This window comes from Hypanus sabinus, chromosome 10 (genome assembly GCF_030144855.1).
Source record: "Hypanus sabinus isolate sHypSab1 chromosome 10, sHypSab1.hap1, whole genome shotgun sequence".
Lineage (NCBI taxonomy): Eukaryota > Metazoa > Chordata > Chondrichthyes > Myliobatiformes > Dasyatidae > Hypanus > Hypanus sabinus.
Genome location: NC_082715.1, coordinates 149839062 through 149861727, shown reverse-complemented (window position 1 = coordinate 149861727; position 22666 = coordinate 149839062). Strand labels below are relative to the sequence as shown.

The following is a 22666-nucleotide window of genomic DNA, read 5'->3' as shown; positions in this document are numbered from 1 at the left end:
TTAAATGTCAATCATCCTGTCACCTGTTTTACAACATCTAATTGTTCTTTGGTTTGTGTTCGAGTATTGTGCTGTGTCTGCTTGACTTCTAGCATTCAATGCTCCTTTCAGGGTTACCACCACACGCACTTCTGTCCACACCTGAGGTTTGCTTTGGTACATTACTCTGAAGTATATTATCCAGTAGGTGCTGCTGCCACAGAGCAACAAGTGTCTTGTAATTAATCTGATTCTGATTCCTGAATCAATTTGAGAGAGGAAGGCATGAGGTGGCACAGGATAGGTTAAATATGATGCAGAATATAGCATTAATGGCAAGACTCTTTGGCAGTGTGGAGGATCAGAGGGAACTTGGGTCCAAGTCCATAGGACACTCAAAGCTGCTACACAGGTTGACTCTCGTTCGGAAAACATACAATCATCAATGGCCTTCATCAACCGTGGGATTGAGTTTAAGAGCCAAGAGGTAATGTTGCAGCGTCAGACCCCACTTGGAGTACTGTGCTCAGTTCTGGTCGCCTCACTACAGGAAGGATGTGGAAACCATAGAAAGGGTGCAGAGGAGATTTATAAGGATGTTGCCTGGATTGAGGAGCATGCCTTATGAGAATAGGTTAAGTGAACTCAGCCTCTTTTCCTTGTAGTGATGGAGGATGAGAGGTGACTGATAGAGGTGTACAGGATGATGAAAGACATTGATCATGTGGATAGTCAGAGGCTTTTTCCCAGGGCTGAAATGGGAAAAGAGGGCACAGTTTTAAGGTGCTTGGAAGCAGGTACAGAGATGTCAGGGGTAAGTTTTTTTTATGCAGAGAGCAGTGAGTGTGTGGAATGGGCTGCCGGTGGTGGAGACAGAAACAATAGGGTCTTTTAAGAGACTCCTGGATGGATACATGGAACTTAGTAAAATAAGGGTAAGCCTAGGTAGTTCTAAGGTAAGGACATGTTCGGCACAGCTTTGCGGGCCGAAGGGCCTGTATTGTGCTGTAGGTTTTCTGTGTTTCTAGAATCTCTCCTAAGTGGAGGGTTTCTGTGCCCATCGCTGAGCGACCTGGCTGGATCTTGAAGGATGTAGCTGACAGACTGATGGGTGCAAACATGAGGAAAGTCCTCATTAAACTCACCCCAGCAGGGATTATTAAGACTAGAGGGGAGCCCATTATTGATCAGGGAGGTGCAGCTGAAAAAGTTTTGTGTGGCAGCAGTGTAGTTTGATGCCTCAGTATGCTGCAGCCACAGAGCTGGGTGAGTCAGTTTGCAGTGAAAAGTGTGGATTATCAATGATGCCTGATCCTGGAAACCCCCTTTATTCTTCCCTGAGGGAGTGGGGGATGTGCCCACCCTGGCCCACGTTCTTTGGTCTGTGTTCTGGCTCTCTAACTGCTCCCATCCAGCTGCCTGATCCTGGAAACCCCCTTTATTCTTCCCTGAGGGAGTGGGGGATGTGCCCATCCTGGCCCACGTTCTTTGGTCTGTCTAACTGCTCTCATGCTCTCCTTGACCAGATAAGTGTTTGTTTACAACTTAGCCACCCAGGTTTTACTCTCAGACACCTCCAGTTAACAAGTTTCTGTCGTCTCCTTCACAGTTCGGGTCATCAACCTATGTTGGCTATGTTTACCTTCCCACAACACCCTGACCTGCTGAATATTTCTAGAACTTTCTGCTTTTTATTCTGGGTGCAAAGCTGTCTTCGATCAGGAGTTGCCTGGATACAATGTAGAATAAACTTATGATAACTTGGCACATTTGGAACTTTGTTGGACTGTCAGTCATAGAACATCACAGCACAGAACAGACCCTTCAGCCATCTAGTCAATGCCAGATTGTTATTCTGCCTAGTCCCATTGACACACCTGGACCATAACCTGGTCCATAAACTGGACCTGGTACATTCCATCAATGTACTTATCCAAACTTCTCTTAAATATTGAAATTGAACCCACATCCACCTTGCAGCTTGTTCTACACTCTCACCAACCTCTAAGTAAAGAAGTTTCCCCTCAGGTTCCCCTTAAGTATTTCAGCTTTCACCCTTGGCCTTTGACCTCATTCTGGTCTCACCCAACCTCAGTGGAAATGCAACACACATAAAATACTGGAGGAACTTAATAGGCCAAGCAGCATCTATGGAAAAGGGTAAAGAGTCAACCCCAAAACATTGAATGTTTTCCATAGATGCTGCCTGATCTGCTGAGTTCCTTCTGCATTTTGTGTGTGTTGCTCAATTAACAGCATCTACAGATTTTCTCGTTCTCATCTCTGTGGAAAAGGCCTGCTTACATTTACCTACATATGTCCTATAAAACCAGATTAGATTTTCTGAACCTTTGGAATTCTAGGATTGTTGGAGTTTTACTAAATACTGTAAGACCTGGTCAGCGATGTCCTGGTATTCCCATTCTTTTCCACAAGTCACTGTGAGGGAAACTTTCCACATTAATGACTCCAGCTCCAACCCATCTAGGCTAGGCAGCCGCGATCATCTGCTTCTCCATCTTTAAACACGCAGAGAAACAGGTCTATCAGCCCATCCATCCTTTGTCATTGAGCACTATCACACAGAAACAGGTCTATCAGTCCATCCATCCTTTGTCATTGAGCACTAACACAGAGAAACAGGTCTATCAGTCCATCCATCCTTTGTCATTGAGCACTAACTCAGAGAAACAGGTCCATCAATCCATTCATCCCATTGACATCGAACACTATCACAGAGAAATAGCTCCATCAGTCCTATCGCACAGAAACAGGCCCTTTGGCCCATCCAGTTTGCGATCAACTGTTATTCCCGTTGACTTACACCTGGACCAAAGCCCTTCAGTCTCCTCCCATCCACACACTAGGGTTACTCTGATCCAAATTCCTAATAAATATTGCAAATGAACCCTCATCCACCACTTAGCTCCACACAGAGCAAGAAATTCCCCTTTAGGTTCCCCTTTCACCCTTAACCTATGACCTCTAGTTCCAGTCTCTCCAACCTCAGTGGAAGAGTCTCCATCCAAACAACTCAATTTTGTACACCACTATCAAATCTTCTGTCATCCTATGCTGCAAGGAATAAAGTCCCAACCTTCTGAACCTTTTCCTTTAACTTGGGTCCAAACTTCAACATAACATCCCAACTTTGATACCCTGTACTCTCTAAAATGTGATACAGCAATTAACCTCCAAACCCTGTGCAGCATGCTACCCAGGAGCAGTGTGGAGGTGAGAACTCTCTGACCACTTGCTCTGTATTAGAATTTTAACACTACAGCAAGTCTCATAATCTTCAAACTGACAAAGTGGAAATCTGGTCTGGGTGATGGTATGATCTAAGTTGGGATGTTGAAGTCCTAGAAGATGTTGGTAAGACCAAATTTGGAGCGTTGTGTGCAGTTATGCAGTACAGGAAATATATCAAGGTTGAAAGAGTACAGAGAAAATTTACAAGGATTTCTTTGGGACTTTAGGACCTGAGTTAAAGGAAAAGGTCCCTTTAGGTGGGTGGTAATGATTCACCAGCCTCTTTGAGTGAATAGTATGAAGCAAGATCCATTGAAGCTGCTTGGATTTTTAGAGCTTTTTCGAATCAGATTTCAGAGGATCTTGCACTTTAGTTAAAGAAAATCGGGCCAGAGATTAAACTGCTTTGTTCTATTAGAGGATAAACTGGGAATTAGCACAGTACTTTGAAGCTTTTATGAATGTTTTCAATAAGTATACAATAATGTTACAGATTCAAGTTTGTTTATTGTCATTCTTCAATACACTGGTGTAAAGGAGAGAAAAATGACTGTTTCTCCGGATCTAATGCAACATTTCAAAATGAAAGCATAAAGGACACAATAAAAAACAATAAACAAAGTACATAAGATGAGCTTATATACATTAATTGTATGCATGTAATGTGACATAAAATGCATTTGTAACAGCAAACATAAGATAGTTTTTAGGAGTAACTTGTCACATATATTTTCGTTTCTACCTTAGCCTGACCTGCCAAGTACCATCTGCAAATTTGGAGAGGGAATCGACATTAATCTTTGGTGTTCTGTCCAGCAGAGCCTGATTAGATCTGGTGAAAAGATCATTGAATTGCAACGGTAAATAAAACAGACTGCAGATGCTAAAAATCGGAAATTTACAAACAAAGTTGGTGCAAGTGTTGGTGCAACTCAGCAAGTTGGGCAATGTCTGTGAGAAAAGAGAACAGTTGATTTCAATGTAAAACATTGCTTCTAGTTCTCCCTCCACAGATGCTGCCTGACCTGTTTCCCCTATTTTCTATTTTTTTTTACACCTGAAACATTAACTTCTTTCTCTGCCACTGTGAGCTGATTTGAGTATTTCCCTGTAGAATTCAGTTTGATTTTCCATGGGGTTACTGCTGGATTTCCTCCTTGTAAGAGATGTTAAACAGGTTGCCTAAATGAAACATGCCCGTACCTCAGCATGTTACTTGCATTGGGCTGGTGGATTTCCATGGGTTTGCAGTAGGAGAGAGGGAGAACACAAACCCGAGTGACTTTCCCCTACCCCACCATTGCTCAGGTCTTGATTCCTGTCTAGCATCTCTTGGTGGACTCTTGCTGAAACACTGCCAGGCTTGGCTCAGTGAGTGGTGGGTATCAGCATTTCTGGCTCAGGAGCTCATGGTTTCAAGTCACAGCCCCTCAAGCATTGTGGTAACTGTTGACTTGTCTCAACTTGCTGAACTTGGGTTTGGGTTGGTCAACCATATAGCTTTGATCTGATGTTTTTTTATTGCTAGTTACAAGTGCTTTAATGTTAATGGTTGGTAATTCCTGATCTAAATGAGAACATTTGGCCACGTGAATGCTGGCTCCTAGAGCAATGCCATTTCTATCCCTCTCTCTCTTCTTCTCCACCCCCCCCCCCCCCCACTGGCTTCCCTGCAAACTCTTCTCTCTCATCCCTGTATTAGGGGCGATTAGTAGTGGCTCATTAGCCTCTTTGGGAGGTGGGAGGGAGTCTGCAGCTCTGTCATGCAAAGTCCATGCGGCATGGGGAGAAATGCCAGCACTGGTGGGTCGGGCTCAAACCAAGGTTGTTGGAACCACAAGTCACTGGCACTACCTGCTGCACAGCTGTGCTTCCATGTGCAGACACAGGCACGAGAGGAATAGGAAGAACTAGATAAATGTTATTTTTTTTCCTAACCCTGTTTAATTTTATATGGGTATAATTTTGTTTGTAAAATTACTTAAGCATAGAATTAGGAAGCGTTTTGAGGTATTCTACAGCTTTGCTTTTGTTTTTTTTTATAGGTGTTACTGTAAGATGAATGCCTAAAAACCTCAGCTCCCTCTTTGTTCCCCCCCCCCTTCTGCCCACCTCCCACAAAGTGAGCAGAGCCAGCAACAGCAGTCATGCTTTCAGCCCTTGTAGGCGGAGGGGTGAGCAGAGGCCAGCAGTTGCAAACGTCTGAAGCTGCCTCCTTCCTCCTGGCTCAGGAGCTCTGCATCAGACTTCGGAACAGGCGAGTGACCAGAGTACCCGTCCCTAACCGGCCGTCGCAGCCACAAGCCGTCCTGCATGGAGAGCGCGATCGCCAGGTGTCCATGTCAGAGGCTGCTTCCCATCTCCTGACGCAGGAGCTTCAAGTTAAGAGAGTGACCAGGACATCCACCCAAAACAAACCTCCTGACCCATCGTCCAACACCCACAATCTGAAATCCAGTGGCCGGGCGGTGAGGAAGCTGAATTATCGGCGGGTAGCCAACCTCGGGCTGGTCAGTTCACCCGATGCTGGGAACAGGAGACGTAGCACCAAGCCCAGGAAAAGCGAGCTACCAGCCACCGGCGAGGGAAGGACAGAGTATCGATTTAATCAGAAGAAGCAGGCGAGTGCAAGGTGGTCTCGGGAAGTTGGAGCGGAGCAGAGGAGGCGAGCGGGGGCTGTGGGCAAGAGCGACGCTGTAGGTCGGCAGAGTAAGCCGCAGTCGGTTGTGTATCCAGGCAGTAACCAGGTGAGAACCCAACACCAGCTCTAGTGAAGAGGCTTAGTTGGGAGTTTGACTGTGTTAGTCTTGCACCTTCTGTTTTTTGGGAAGTCGTGCAGGCTGGTGACTGTTTACTGGGTTTGGTAAGCCAGTATTTACAGGAAGTGGCTCTGTCAAGTTCCTTTGATACAGAAGTTTCTTGTTGACAGGTGAAACTTCAGCATCACCCTGGGCAGGATCCAGTAACTTGCGTGAGAAAGATTTCAAACAGCTCCGATGGGTTTTGGTTTTCAGTCCCACTCACAGAGCACCTTATAATTAGGCTGCTTGTGACTTGTTGGAGCCCTGCCCGCTCTCCTCCTCACTACATCCATTGTTTCTGATAGAAACTGGGAATAAAAGGTGAATGTGAACAGACTGAAAGTGTAACTTGGGCACTCGCAGCTCTGTATTCATCTTTACCTTTGTTGCCTCATGTTTTGTAGATCCAGCCCCAACCTCATCTCCTGCTACCTTGGTTTTCGTCTACATTTTTTTTGGAAGGACAGGGCTAAATTTGTACATCCTCTGCCCATGAAACATGCCTCCTAATTGTACTTCTCCGTATCCTGGCTGTAGTTTTAGGATTAGTTATAAAGTACAGGAATGGTCGTATGGCTCAATGGGTCCATGCTGACCATTTACTTTTTGGAGATTTCCCATTTCCCTCTTAAACCTTGCCTAACAAAGTACTTGGCTAGATATCTTTTAAACATTGTCCCTGTCTCTCCCACTCTCCCTTCCTCCCAGCACTGCTGCCACATTCTTGAACTATTATTTCTACCTCCTATTATTGTCACATCAGTATTTCTTTCTGCATCCTTCGCACCATTTTCTGTTTACGTTTGTCACTTTATTTATTATTACCAGGTATGCTGTTTCCTCCAAGTTTAGTATCTCACCTTGCTGTAAATAGAGATGATAATACAGGAGCAGAATTAGGCCATTTAGCCCATTAAGTCTGCTGTCCCATTTGATCATGGCTGATTTATTTTTCTTCACAACCCCATTCTGCATTCTCCCTCTAACCTTTGCTTTTGCTAATCAAGAACCTATCAACCTCTGCTTTAAGTATACCCGATGAATTGGCCTTCACAGCCATCTGTGGCAGTGAATTCCACAGATTCACCACCCTCTGGCTAAAGAAATTCTTCCTTGTTTCTCTTTTAAAGAGATGTGCTTTTATTCTGAGGCTGTGCCCTCTGGTCTTTTAAATATTCAGCGGGCTTCAGTGAGATCCCCCTTCATTCTTCTGACCCCAGAGCCATCAAGTTCTCCTTGTACATAAACCCTTTCATTCCTGGGATTATTGTAGTAAACCTCCTCTAGGTCCTCCTTTGTTAGCTTGCCTTCTAAATTTGCGAGAATGAGGCTGGGTTTGTAATCTTGTGTTGTAGTATCTTTGTGGCCTACTGTCCTGAGCTGGATTCCTAGAACTAAATGTACTCCAGGTGGTCCTGTAGTACAAGTTCCTCCACTCTGAGATAAGGGCAATGTTCTTTATTCTATTCTGAACACAGTCATGCTCAGAATTCAAACAGAGTAGTGTGAAGGCGAGAGGAGAAAGTGCTGAAAATACTAAGTAGGACAGGCAGCATCTGTAGAGACCAGACCAATTAAGGTTTTGGATCAACAAGCTTTAATCAAAACCAGGTTTTCCAGCAGATTTTAATACCAGCTTTGTGTTTTGTGTACATGGGCACCAAATGATATTGCTTCATTATAGTTCTTAACAATATAGTTCTCCATAATACAATTTGAGAAACATAAGAGTTGAGTAGGTTGGCAGTCCTCACACACTGAACTCCTTTCAGCACAGCTTCTGTTTGTACAGTACTGTGCAAAGGTCTTGAGTGTATATGGTGCTCCAGATGTGGAGTGGAGAATGGGTTTGTAAATCTGGCCGGAGCAGAGGATGTTGGGAATGGCGAGGGTGGAGCGCTGCAGGAAGGGTGTGGGAGAGGTGACAGAGACAGGGGTGTTATGGATGCAGCCTTCTTAATCATGGTTCCCCTCTCCCTCCCCCCTTCCCTCTCACAATCCACAGTCAGAATCAGGTTTATCATCACTCACGTATGTCATGAAATTGTTATTTTTTTTGCGACAGCAGTACAGAGCAATACTAAAACTATTCCTGGATTTAACAGCGTACACCTGCAGCAACACTGAAGTAACGTTTACAAATCTGGTACATTTGGAATCAAGTGAATATGATGCAGTTGAATGAACTGTGGATTCGGAGAGAGCTTTGAGGTGTACAGAGAGCTCTCATTAACTGCATCTTCTTCATGCATGCTTTAAGCTTTAACTGAGCTGACAGGGTCAACACTGAGCACTGCGTCCCTTTCTTCTTCCTTTTGACTATCTGCTGCTCCATTCTGTTTCTCTGGGGCAAGTTGCCTAATGAGCACTTCGTCTTTATTCACACATAAATCACACCCCACTCCAATAAGGAAACAGGAAACTCCATTTGGGAATGTGTGTGTTACTGAATTTTGGTTATAACTGTTGAACAATGCAGTCTTTCGTATTCACAAACAGTAATGACTGCTTCCAATTCAGCTTCTCCCAATCCCTTTCAATTTGTGCCTGCCCTGTCTTTGCTAATCCATAGAAAGCATAGGATACAGAGCATTACAACACAGTACAGGCCCTTGGCCCATGATATTTTGCCAAACTTATAACCTATTGCAAGATCAATCCCTGCTACATAGCCTCCAGTTTTCAATCAATCCATGAACCTACTAATAAATACCCCTACTATCACTACCCCTGACAGGGATGTTTCACGTACCCACTGCTTTTTTTTTAAAAAAAACCTCTGACATTCCCCGTATGCTTCCCACAAGCTTCAAGATCGCCACCATCATGCCAGTGCTGAAACATTCCACTGCCATGGGCCTGAATGACTTCTGCCCAGTTGCACTCACCCCCATCATTGCAAAGTGCTTTGAGAGACTGGTTCTGTCACATCTGAAATCCTGTCTGCCCATTACCCCATACCCCCATCAATTTGCCTGTCACACCAACAGGTCAACAGAGGAAGCCATCTCCACAGCACTTCATTCTGCCCTGACCCACCTGGACAGCCCCAGCTGTTACGTCAGAATGCTGTTCATTGACTTCAGTTCGGCATTCAGTACTGTGACCCCCTCCAAGCTGATTGCCAAACATCGCCAGCTTGGTATCAGCTTATCCCTCTGCAACTGGACCTTGGACTTTCAGACTAACAGACCCCAATCTGTTAAGTTAGACAACCTCTCCTCCTCCACTCTCACCCTGAACACCGGCGTGCTTCAAGGCTGTGTGCTGAGCCCTCTTCTGTACTCCCTTTTCACCTATGACTGTGTTCCTGTACATGGTTCTAACTCCGTAATCAAGTTCACAGATGACACCATGGTGGTTGGCCTGATCAGAGGGGATGACGAGACAGCCTACAGGGACGAGGTCCAGCACCTGGCCACGTGGTGTGCCGACAACAACTTGGCCCTTAACACCCAGAAGACCAAGGAGATCATTGTGGACTTCAGGCATGCTTGGAGCCACACTCACATCCCAACCTACATCAACAGAGCTGTAGTGGAGCGTGTATCAAGCTTCAAATTCCTTGGTGTCCACATTTCCAAGGATCTCACCTGGTCCCTGAACTCCTCCATCCTGATCAAGAAGGCACAACAGCGCCTTTATTTCCTGCGGAGCATCAAGAAAGCTCACCTGTGGCCCAGGATACTGACAGACTTTTAACACTGTACCATTGAGAATATACTCACCAACTGCACCTCAATGTGGTAAGGCAATTGTCCCGTATCGGACCACAAAGCTCTCCAGTGTCTGGTGAAAACTGCCCAGCGGATTATCGGCACCCAATTGCTCACCATTGAGAACATCTACCATAAACGCTGCCTGGTCGGGGCAAAAAGCATTATCAAGGATCCATCTCACCCTAACCATGGACTTTTTACTCTCCTCCCATCCGGTAGGCACTACAGGGGCCTCTGCTCCCGCACCAGCAGACTCGGGAAGAGCTTCTTCCCTGAGGCTGTAACCCTGCTGAACCTCACATCACAGCGCTAAGCAGTACTGCACCCATATTGTATTGTCTCAATACTTCTATGTTTGTGTGCTGTAGCACTTTTTATTCGCAGTTATTTTGTAAATAACACTATCCTTGCATTTCTGGTTAGATGCTAACTGCATTTCATTTGGCTTTGTATCTGTACTTGGCACAATGACAATAAAGTTGAATCTAATCTAATCTAATCACATTTCAGCCTACCTAATCCTGTAGTTAAAATATTTCCAGTCCTGACAGTATCCACACAGATGTCCTCCAGGCCCTCTCCAGGATCGTTGCACCTTTCATCGTATACAGTGGAGTGCTCAAACTGACCTCGTATGCAATGCTAGAATAACTTTGCCACTCTGGAGTCTGAAGGAAGTGCCCTATATTTTACCTTAACCAGTTTATCTGCCTGTTTTTTTTTTATCTCTAAAGATCTGTTGACATGCACTCCATAGATCCCTCAAAGTTGCCGTGCAAATTAATGGAGATGTTAAGAAGGCACACAGTTGTTGGCCTTCATCAGTCAGGGGATTGAGTTCAAGAGTCATGAGGTAATGCTGCAGCCCTATAAAGCCACAGTTAGACCACACTTGGAGTAGTGTTCCGTTCTGGTCACCTCATTATGGGAAGGATGTGGAAACTTCAGTGAGGGTGCAGAGGAGGATGCTGCCTGGATTAGAGAGCATGTTTTGTATAGATAGATTGAGCGAGCTAGGGCTTCTCTTCTTTTGATCAGAGGAGGATGAAAAACAACAATGGAGGTGTACAATGTGGGGCATTCGCAGAGTAGCCAGAAATGGCTAATACCATGGGGCATAATTTTAAGGTGATTAGAGGAAAGTATAGGGGGGCAGTCATGGGTAGGTTTTTCACACAGTGGTATGGGTGTGGAACACGCTACCCACTGGTGGCAGAGGCAGATACATTACGGACATTTAAGAAACTCTTTGGTACGTGGATGATGGAAAAATGGAGGGCTAAGTAGGAGTGAAGGGTTAGATTGATCTTCGAGTGGGTTAAAATGTCAGCACAACATTGTGAACCGAAAGGCCTGTACTGTGCTATAATGTTGCTTGTTGTATATCCCCTCGTATAAATGTATTACCTCACTCTGCCCAGCCATCGGTATCTTTCCTGCTGGATATATTTTTTAAAAACTTCCTCTTACATGTCAACCACACCACCAGTTCTTGTATTGACCTCGAATGACTGGGGTTATTATTGTCGCATTGACCCAGGTACACTGAAATGCTTGTTTTGCATACTGTTCTTATTTATCAGATTATTGCACAGGTAGAATAAGTTAAAACCATAACAGCACAGAATAAAGTGCAACAGCTACAGAGAAAGTACAGTGCGGGTGAACAATAAGGTACAAGATCATGAGGTAGATTGAGGTTCAGATTGCTTTATTGTACTAGGGAATTATTAAAGGTTTTATAACAGTGGAGTAGAAGCTGTCCTTGAGTCCAGGGATACATGCTTTTAGGCTGTTGTGTTTTCTACTTGATGAGAGAGGAGAAATCAGACCTCTGGGTGGATGGGACCTTTATGCTGACTGTTTTACTCGGGCGATGAGAAGTAAAACTGAATCTATTGAGAGGAGGCTGGCTTCTGTCATTTGCTGACCTGTGAGAAAGATACAGACTGGGTTGGATAAGGTAGACCGGGATAAGTTGGGCTGAAACTTTCTACTTGTGCTGTAGTGACCTGTTTCTATAGCTGTTAATGTGGGGTAAATTATATAACCATATAACAACTACAGCACGGAAACAGGCCATCTTGGCCCTTCTAGTCCGTGCCGAACACTTATTCACTTATTCACTAGTCCCATTGAATTGCATGAAAAATTGAATGCTTACCAGCAGGGTTTACTTTGGGATGTTTGTTTCACCAAGATAAGTTTTTTTTTAAATCTATAACGTGTTTACCTCCCTTCTTCAATGAGATAGCATTACTGATTGGGTATGGCTGGGGTATTTTGTTTTCAATCCCTGTGGTGGAAAGGATGTTCAGGCCCTGGGTTTGTTGCAGAATCGATAGAGATTGGGCCAGCTGTCTCTTTTGCTCTATCACAAATGAACCAATCCCACTGCACAGTTGTGTAAATTCACGTCTGGGGTAACATTTTGTTGTAACTTTGTTTACTGGCCTGAGCCTAACAATCCTTTGGAACTCCCTGCTTGGTCTGACCCTTTATCCCAAGAATCTGCCCTCAGCTTCTAAGCTGCAATCAGGAGGAATGTTCTCGTGGCGCTATCTTATCAAGCACCCTCGGAGCCTGGTGACATCACCTCCCTCTGTGTGTAATCCCAAAGCAAAGTGATACAGGTACATCAAATGGGTCCCAAAATGCCCGAAGGAAGGTTATGACCGTGAATGCTAGCACGTTCCCTCTCCACAGATGCTACCTAACTTGCTGAGTATTTCCAGCTTTCTGTTTTTGTGTTTATCGTTCCTTTAGAAAAGGACAAAATTTGCCAAGCTTGGAGCAAGATGAAATATGAAACTTGTTTTATAGTGGCATTTTAATGACTTTGGAGAAAAATAGCTGGATGATTATCAGTGAATATCTTATGTCATCTGATCAGGGCACTGCAGTCGTTTAGCTGTTGGCATGATGCTGTCCAGCTCGAGGTGTCAGGGTCTGAGTTCAATGCCGGTATCCTCTGTAAGGTGTCTCTGTATATCCTCCCCATGGAATGCATCCTCCTGTTTCATCCCACAGTCCAAAGACCTACCAAGTAGGTTAATTAGTCATTGTAAATTCTCTTGTGATTAGATAGGGTTGTCGGGGGGGGGGTTGCTGGGCAGTGAGCTTTGAAGGGCTTATTCTGCGCCGTATCTCCAAATAAAATAAACATCTGTTCATTGTGGTGTTGGGCAGCGGGACAATTTATTTAACTCCCTTAGTGTAAGCAGTGTTGTCAGGTTTGGACTACAATCCACTGTGCATGCCTCAAGTTCCTTTCCACATTCATGTGACTGTAAACAGTTTAGTGTCTGCAGGAGGAAACTAATACAGGAAGTTCTGTTGCACATAAACACTGGAAGAATGTGCTTTCTAAGTATCTTAGTGCTACAGTGGGGGAAACTTTGGCCATCGTTTTGCAGATGGGATTTTGCCAGGAAACAATGAGAAAATGACATGGCATTCAACATCTTTCACAATTCTAGCAGTCCACGTCTGTGGGCATTGGTGAGTGGCGTTTGCAATGCAATGAGAGCTCATAGCTGATTCCCCCATGAGTATCTGACCATCTCCTTGTGAATATCTCCATGACTCTGATGCTCCTTCTCATCTGCATTTAGGGGGAAGCTAATCGTCAAGTGGTTTTAAAGTGGATCGAGTGTGCTTGCTGCATCTAAATTGCTTTACAATCATCTCCCCAGAATCCCACCATCTCGGACACAATTCGACGTTCTTGTAAATTCTCCGCTTAGCTGAGACTGGATTGCCAACAGTACTTGAAACTGGACAGCATGCAGAACCTGTTTGCTTAATTGGCACAACCTTGCTCCCACAGCCACTAAACATGCTCTCCAAATGTTCCCTCTTCAGTGTACACTGCATCTGCAATGTGTGTTACCTACAGAATTAGTTACAGGGGTTTCTTTTTCTGTACCTCCCACACCCATGATTTCTATCTTCAGGAAGGGCAAAAGCAGCAGGGTCCTGCCAGACCACCAGCTACAGGTTCTCCTGCCAGTCACATACCATGCTGACCAGGAACTTTAGCAGGTCCTTCACTGTCACCAGGATATCTCTTCGACATTGCCTCTGTCAGAAGACTGTAAGCAGTTCAAAACAAAACAGCTGACCACCAGGTTTATGGGGCCACTGTGGATGGTCAGTATCTCTAGGTTTTGTTCGTGGCATGTTATCCTATAAAGGAATCTGGTTTTGGGGGGAAAAAGAGTGTGTTTGATGGTTTGTACGCATGTCTGTATGTGTATCCTGGGACAGATGGCACTTTACAGCCTGCAGCTAGCTAATGTAAGATTATTGCACTCAATTTCCAGAGTTGGGAGTCTTAAACCTTCTGCCTCAGTACACTGTTCCCTAAACTTGGCTAACAGTTGGATGTTCTTTTTTCAAACTGACCTCTAAATACTTCATAAAACGTAGGCCAAACACTTTGATTCAGCGATGGCTCCTACTGAGAGTTGGTAGGTCTAAATTAAGCGCTATAGCACAGTACAGGCCCTTCACCCCATGATGTTATGCCAACCTTTTAATCTAGTCTAAGATCAGGTTAACCCTTCCCTCCTGCATATCACTCCTTTTTTTGCACCATAAGGCCTGGGAGCCATTTGGTCCATCGAGTGCTCTGCCATTCTATCATAGCTGTTTTATTATACCTCGCAACCCAATTCTCCTGCATTCCTCCTGTAACCTTTGACACTAATTCATTAAGAATCTATCAATCTCCTCAGATATACCCAATGACTTGGCCTGCACAGCTGTCTGCGGCAAGGAATTCCACAAGATTCACTACTTTTTGGCTAAAAAAAATCTTTCGCATCTGTTCTAAATGGATATCCCTCAATTCTGATGCTGTGCCCTCTGGTCCTAGGCTCCCCCACCATCGGAAACATCTGCTCTATCTAGACCTTTCAATGTTCAACAAGTTTCAATGAGATTCCCCCTCCCGCCCTCCCATTCTAAACTCCAGCCAGTACTAGCCCAAAGCTGTCAAATGCTCTTCATGTTAACCCTTTCATTCTTTGTATCATTCTCACTAATCTCCTTTAGACCCTCTCCAATGTCAGCACATCCTTTCTCAGATAAGAGGCCCAAAACTGTTCATAATACTCCAAGTGTGGCCTGATGAATGTCTTGTAAAGCTTCAGCATTCCATCCTTGCTCTTATGTTCTAGTCCTCTTGAAATAAATGATAACGTTACATTTGCCTTCCTTACCAACATCTCAACCTGCAAGTTGACCTTCAGGGAATCGTGCATGAGGACTCTCAAGTCCCTCTGCACCTCTGATTTTTGAATTTTCTCCCCATTTACAAAATGGCCCACACCTTTATTCCTTCTGCCAAACTTCCCTACACTGTATTCCATCTTCCACTTTTTGCTCATTCCTCTGATCTGTCTTAAGTCCTTTTTCAGGGACCCTGCTTCCTCAACACTACCTGCCCTTCCACCTATCTTCGTATCATTTGCAAACTTGATCACAAAGCAGTCAATTCCTTCATTGACATACAACATGAAAACAAGTGGTCCTTATACCGACCCCTGTGGCACACCACTTGTTACTGGCAGCCAACCACTCTGCCTCTTGTCAGTCAGCCAATCTTCTATCCACGCTGGTATCTTTCCTGTGATACCATGGGCTCCTGATTTGTTAAGCAGCCTTATGTGCAACACTTCGTCAAAACCCTTCTGAAATCCAAAATAAAACATCCACTGACTCTCATTTGTCCCTTTTATTTCTTCAAAGGATTCTAAAAGATTCATCAGGCAAGGTTTTCCCCTTTCAAACGCCTTTTGACTTGGGCCCATTTTGTCACTTGCCTCCCAAGTACCCCGAAACCTCATCCTTACTAATAGACTCCAACGTCTTTCCAACCATTAAAGTCAGGCTAACTGGCCTATAATTTTCTTTCTTCTGCCTCCCTCCCTTAAAGAGTGGAGTGACACTTGCAATTTTCCAGTCCTTCAGAACCATTTCAGAATTTAATGACTCCTGAAAGGTTTCTAATGCCTCCATAATATCTTCAGCTACCTCTTTCAGAACCCTGGGGTGTAGTCCATGTGGTCCATGTGACTTATCTACTTTCAGACTTTTCATATTCCCATGCACCTTCTCCTTCATAATAGCAACAACACTCACTTCTGCCCGCAAACAAGAGAAAGTCTGCAGATGCTGGAAATTCGAGCAACACACAAAATGCTGGAGGAACTCAGCAGGTTAGGCAGCGTCTATGGGGAGAAAAGTACAGTCGACATTTCATTGGCAGAAACCCTTCAGCAGGACAGGAGAAAAAAGCTGAGGAGTAGATTTGAAAAGTACAGGGAGGGGAGAGAGAAACATTGAGCGGTAGGTGAAACCTGGAGGGGAAGGGATGAAGCGAAGAGCTGGGAAGTTGACAGTCACTTCTGCCCCCTGACTTTCACATTTCTGGCATTTTCACCACATTCTACAGAAGATGTATCGAGAGCATCCTGAGCAGCTGCATCACTGCCTGGTTCAGGAATTACACCGTCTCGGATCGCAAGACCCTGCAGCAGATAGTGAAGTCAGCTGAGAAGATTATCAGGGTCTCTTCCTGCTATTACAGACATTTACACCACGTGCTGCACCCACAAAGCTAACAATATTGTGAAGGACCCCACACACCCCTCACACAAACTCTTTTCCCTCCTGCCATCTGGCAAGAGGTACCAACACATTTGGGCTGTCATGACCAGACTGTGCAACAGTTTCTTCTCTCCCCCCCCCCCCCACCCCCACAAGCCATCAGACTCCTCAATGCTCAGTCTAGACTGACATCTACATCATTTATTATTATATTGTAATTTGTCCTCCACTGTGCCTATTGCCTTGTTTATTGATTACTGTACTGCACTGTTTTGTGCACTTTATGTAGTCCTGTGCAGGTCTGTAGTCTAATGCAGTTTTTATGTTTTACATAGTCTAGTGTAGCCTTGTGTTGTTTCATGTAGCACCAGGGTCCTGGAAGAGCATTGTTTCATTTTTACTGTGTACTGTACCAGCAGTTTATGGTCGAAATGACAATAAATTTGACTTCCGCTCGTCTTCCACCGTGTAGACTGATGCAAAATATTCAAGTTCCTCTGCTATTTCTTTGTCCCCAGTTGTGACCTCTCCATTGTTCTCCAGCAGTTCAATGTCCACTCTTGTCTCTCTTTTACTTGTATATCTGGAAAAAGCTTTTTGTATTTTTATATTATTGGTTACTTACATATTTCATCTTTTCTTAATATTGCTTTTTAGTTTCCTTTTAGTTTATTTAAAGCTTCCCAATCTTCTAACTTTCCACCAGTTTTTGCTATATTATATGTCCTCTCTTTTGCTTTTATGCTGACTTTTGATTCCCTTGTCAGCAACGGTTGCCTCATCCTCCCTTTTGAATATATATCATCTTTGGGAATGTATCTATCCTGCACCTTCCGAATTGTCCCCAGAAGCTCCACCCATAGCTGTTCTGCTGCCATCCATTAGTGTCCTTTTCAAATCAACTTTGACCAGATCCTCTCTTGTGTCTCTGTAATTCCATTTAGTTAGATAGATAGATTGATCCCAAAGGAAATTGCAATGTCACAGTAACTTTACAAGTGCACATCTATATATTAAAGAAATAGAGTATTTGTGGTAACTGATATTTTTTCTAACAGGAGGGCGTCATCACTTCCCCAGCTATAGATTGACTCATTATAGAGTCTAATGGCTGAGGGTAAGAATGATCTCATATACCCTCTTTGGAGCAGTGCAGTCATCTTGGTCTATTACTGAAAGTGCTGCTCTGTTCAGCCAAAGTGGCATGCAGAGGGTGAGAAGCATAGTCCAGAATTGCAAGGACTTTCCGTGGGGTCCCTTGTTCTACCACTGTGTCCAGTTTGACTCCTATAACAGAGCCAAACTTTCTAATCAGTTAACTGAGTCTGTTGGCATCACCTGTTTTGATGCCATTGCCCCCAGTGCATCACTGTGTAGAAGATTATAATGCAACAGCAGATTGGTAGAACATGTGAAGAAGAGGCCTGCATACTCCAAAGGACATCTGTCTCCTCAGGAAGTAGAGGCAACTCTGGCCCTTCTTGTACACAGCCTCTGTGTTGGTGCTGCACTCAAGTCTGTCATCCAGGTGCACCCCCAGGTACTTGCAGGTCCTCACCATCAATGGTAATAGAGCAGTGCAGGCTTAGTCTTCCAAAAGTCCATCACCATCTCCTTTGTATTACTGATGTTGAGCTGCAGATGATTCAGCTTGCACTGTCATTCTCCCTTTATACAACCAACTATTGCTGAGTCATCAGAGAATTTCTGCAGATGACATGATTCAGTGTTGTATCTAAAGTCCAAGGTATACAAGTAAACAGGAAGATGATTCCACTATGATATTGATATATTTGATTTTAACTTAACCCTCTCAAACCGCAGGGTGAATTCTATCATATTATCACTGCTTGTTAAGGGTTCCTTTACAAGCCTGGGTTATAAGATAACACATAGTCCAAAACTGCTGTTCCCCTAGTGGGCTCAACTAAAAGCTGCTCCCAAAAGCCATCTAGGTATTCTTCAAAATCACTCTTGGAATCCAGCACCTACCTGATTTTCCCAGTGTACCTACATATTGGAAATCCCCCATGACTCTCATAACACTGCCCTTTTGGCATCTCTTTTCTATCTCCTGTTGTAAGCTGTTCCTCTCTGTGTCTTGTGGTGCATCAGGCAGCAACCCTGCTGTTTCTTTAGTATTTTGTCTGTTTCGTGAAGCAGGGTTGCTAGTTTGATGCTCAACCCAGCAAGGATGGGAAGCGTGCAAGGAGCCGGCTGGATTCGAATCTGGGACCAGTCACCTTGAATATGTCACTACACTACACTACACTGCATCACCGTTTACATCCCGTTGCAATTTGTACCCCACATTCTGGCTACTGTTTGGAGGCCTGTGTATGTAACTCCCATAAGGGTTGTTGTACTGTGCTCACAAGGATTCTACATCTTCTGATTCTATGTCACCTCTTTCTATGGATTTGATTGAATTTCTTTTACCAACAGAGCTACCCATCCCCTCTGCCAACCTGCCTGTCCTTTCAATAAAATGGACAGTACATCCATGTATGTTAAGCCCCAAACTATAATCTTAAGTTGATGCCCACAACATCATACCTGCCAATCTAATTGTGCTACGAGATCATCTACTTTCTTTTGTACACTGCATGAATTAAATGTCAAGTCAAGTCACTTTTTATTGTCATCTTGACCATAACTGCTGGTACAGTACACAGTAAAAAATGAGCCAGTGTTTCTCAGGACCATGGTGCTACATGAAACAGTACAAAAACTACACTGAATTATGGAAAAGCAACACAGAAAAACAACTACACTAGACTACAGATCTATGGGTGACTTCTGGTCACCTCATTATAGGAAGGGTGTGGGAGCTATGGAGAAGGTGCAGTGGAGATTTACCAGGATGTTGCCTGGATTGGAGAACAAGTCATGAAGCAAGGTTAGCAGAGCTGGGACTTTTCTCTGGAGCGTAGAAGAATGAGAGGGGACTTGATGGAGGTCTACAAGATTATGAGAGGCATAGTCAGTACCTGTTTCCCAGGGTACCAAAAGCAAACACCAGAGGGCATATGTACAAAATTAAGGGAGGGAAGTTTAAGGGAGATATCAGGGGTAAGTTTTTTTACACAGAGGGTTATGAGTGCCTGGAATGACTTGCCAGGGATGGTGATGAAGGCTAAAACATTAGGGGTATTTAAGAGCCTCTTGGACAGGCACATGGATGAAAGAAAAATGGAGGGTTATGGGGTAGTGTGGGTTTAGTACTTTTTTTAAAGGATTATATGGGTCTCACAACATGGAGGGCTGAAGGGCCTGTACTGTGCTGTAGTGTTCTGTGGTTACCCAGGACTGCATAAAGTGCACAAAACAGTGCAGGCATTACAATAAATAATAAAAAAGACAATAGGCCCAGTAGAGGGCAGTAAGTTGGTGTCAGTCCAGGCTCTGGGCATTGAGGAGTCTAATAGCTTGGGGGAAGAAACTGCTACACAGTCTGATCGTGAGAGCCCAAATGCTTTTGTGACTCTTCCCAGATGGCAGGAGGGAGAAGAGTTTGTATGAGGGGTGTGTGGAGTCATTAACAATGTTGTTAGCTTTGTGGATGCAGCGTGTAGTGCAAATGTCCGTAATGGCGGGAAGAGAGACCCCGATGATCTTCTCAGCTGACCTCACTATCCACTGCAGGGTCTTGCAATCTGAGATGGTGCAATTTCCGAACCAGGCAGTGATGCTGCTGCTCAGGATACTCTCAATACAACCCCTGTAGAATGTGGTGAGGATGGGGAGTGGGAGATGGACTTTCCATAACCTTCGTAGAAAGTAGAGATGCTGCTGGGCTTTCTTTGCTATGGAGCTGGTGTTGAGGGACCAGGTGAGATCCTCCTCCAGGTGAACACCAAGAAAATTTGGTGCTCTTAACTATCTCTACCAAGGAACTGTCGATATTCAGCAGAGAGTTGTCACTCTGCCCTCCTGAAGTCAACAACCATCTCTTTTGTTCACATTAAGAGACAGGTTATTGGCTCTGCACCAGTCTGTTGGCCACTGCACCTCCTCTCTGTAAGCTGACTCGTCGTTCTTGCTGATGAGACCCACCACGGTCGTGTCATCGGCGAACTTGATGATATGGTTTGAGCTGTGTGTTGCAGCACAGTCGTGGGTCAGCAGAGTGAACAGCAGTGGACTGAGCACACAGCCCTGGGGGTCCCTGTGCTCCGTGTGATGGTGTTGGAGATGCTGCCTCCGATCCGGACTGGCTGAGGTCTCCCAGTCAGGAAGTCTAGGATCCAGTTGCAGAGGGAGGTGTTCAGGCCCAGTAGGCTCAGCTTTCCAAAGTTTCTGAGGGATGATTGTGTTGAGTGCTGAACTGAAGTCTATGAACAGCATCCGAATGTATGTGTCTTTTGTCCAGTTGGGTTAGGGCCAGGTGGAGGGTGATGGCAATGGTGTTGTCTGTTGAATGGTTGGGACGGTACGCAAACTGCAGGAGGTCCAGTGAGGGGGACAGCAGGGTCTTGATGTGCCTCATGATGAGCCTCTTGAAACATTTCATGATGGTGGATGTGAGTGCAATGGGACGGTAGTCATTGAGGCAGGACACTGAAGACTTCTTCGGCACGGGGACAATGGTGGCAGCTTTGAAGCACATTGGAACGATGGTACTGCTCAGGGAGGTGTTGAAGATGTCGGTGAGAACATCTGTTAGCTGGTCTGCACATCCTCTAAGCACTTTGCCAGGAATATTGTCTGGTCCAGCAGCTTTCCATGGGTTGACCCTGCACAGGGTTCTCTTCATGTCGGCCACAGTGAGACTCAGCACCTGGTCATCTGGAGGAGGAGTGGATTTCCTCACCGCCATGTCATTTTCTGCCTCAAAACGAGCGTAGAAGTAGTTCCAACGCATCTGGGAGGGAGGCATCACCCGCACAGTCCGGTGATGTCTTGAATACCCTTCCACATGCACCGCATGTTGCTGCTGTCCTGGAAGTGGCTGTGGATTTGCCGGGTGTATGCACACTTTGCCTCTCTGATGGCCTGGGACAGTTTGGCCCTTGCTGTTGTTAGGGCTGCCTTGTCGCCTGCTCTGAAGGCGGAATCACAGGTCCTCAGCAGCGCATGCTTCAGTCCTGTATTCATCACCATTTTTGATTTTGGTCACCTGTTACATTTTAACTCATCCCCTGACTGCAATTTTGCCCTAAAGCCTCCCTGTCCTTCCTCACAGTCTCACTACACACTGCATCTACTGGTATACCAACTGCCCCATCCTCAGCCCTATCACTCTGGTTCCTATCACCCTGCCAAATTAGTTTAAACCTTCCCCAGCAGCTCTAGCAAACTTGCCCATAAGGTTATTGGTCCCCTCTGGGTTCAGGTGTACCCCGTCCCTTTTGTTCAGGTTATACCTTCTCCAGAAGAGATCCAAATGATCCAGAAATCTGTACCCCAGCCCCCTGCACTAGATCCTCAGCCACGCATTAATCTGCCAAATCCTCCTATTCTTGCGCTCGCTGGCTTGTGGCACGGGCAGTCTATACATCACTATGCTGGAGATCCTGATCTTTAGTTTTCTGCTTAGCTACCTATATTTTCTCTTGAGGACCACCTCCATTTTCCTACCTATGTTGTTGGACCCAATATATACCAGACCCTCCAGCTCTTCATTCTCCATCTTGAGAATGCCGTGGACTCTAGCTGAGACCTCCTTGACCCTGGTACCTGGGAGACAATGTACCATCTTAGAGTGACTACCTCCCTGTAGCTCCTATATTTCACCACCTCATTCTCCCGTATGAGTCGAAGGTCATTGGTCTGCAGCTCCAGTTCCTTCACATGGTCTTTAAGCAGTTGCAGCTCGATGTACCTTGTGCAGATGTAGTTATCAAGCAGACTAGAAGTCTCCCAGAGTTCTCACATTCCACACAATGAGCAATACCACTACCCCTGGACCCATTCTAAGCTCACTAGCTACTAACATCCATGTCCCTATCTGAGTTTCTTAAATGTCCCTGATGTATCTGCTCTACCACTAACTAGCAGGATATTCCATGCAACCACCACGTGGGGTGGGGGGAGCTTACTTCTGACATCCCTCTAATACTTTTGTCCAGTCACCTCAAAATTATACACCCTTTCACCCTGGAAAAAGTCTCCAGGTAACTACTCAATCTGTGCCTCTTATCTTGTACATCTCTATCAAGTCACTTCTCATCCTTCAGTCCAAAGAGGAGAGCGAGTCCCACGACCTCACTTCGGAAAATCAGACCTGACTCCTCCTGGCTGGCTTACAAACAGAAACTGAAGCGGGAGGTCACGGTGGCAAAAGTGGTGTCGTGTTGG

At 45.0% G+C, this 22666-nt stretch overlaps 1 protein-coding gene across 5 annotated transcripts in view; it reads left to right on the top strand.

Annotated features, from left to right (window-relative positions):
- Positions 1-22666, top strand: part of LOC132401240 (uncharacterized) — an 86560-nt gene that overhangs the window by 21903 nt on the left and 41991 nt on the right. For 3 of the 5 annotated variants that reach the window (XM_059983240.1, XM_059983237.1, XM_059983238.1), the window contains 2 exons: positions 3979-4091; positions 5277-5978. In XM_059983240.1, coding sequence (XP_059839223.1) covers positions 5379-5978 — 600 coding nt within the window. In that variant the 5' untranslated portion in view covers positions 3979-4091; positions 5277-5378. The remainder of the gene's footprint in view (positions 1-3978; positions 4092-5276; positions 5979-22666) is intronic. The other 2 variants (XM_059983239.1, XM_059983241.1) reach the window with 2 other exon arrangements.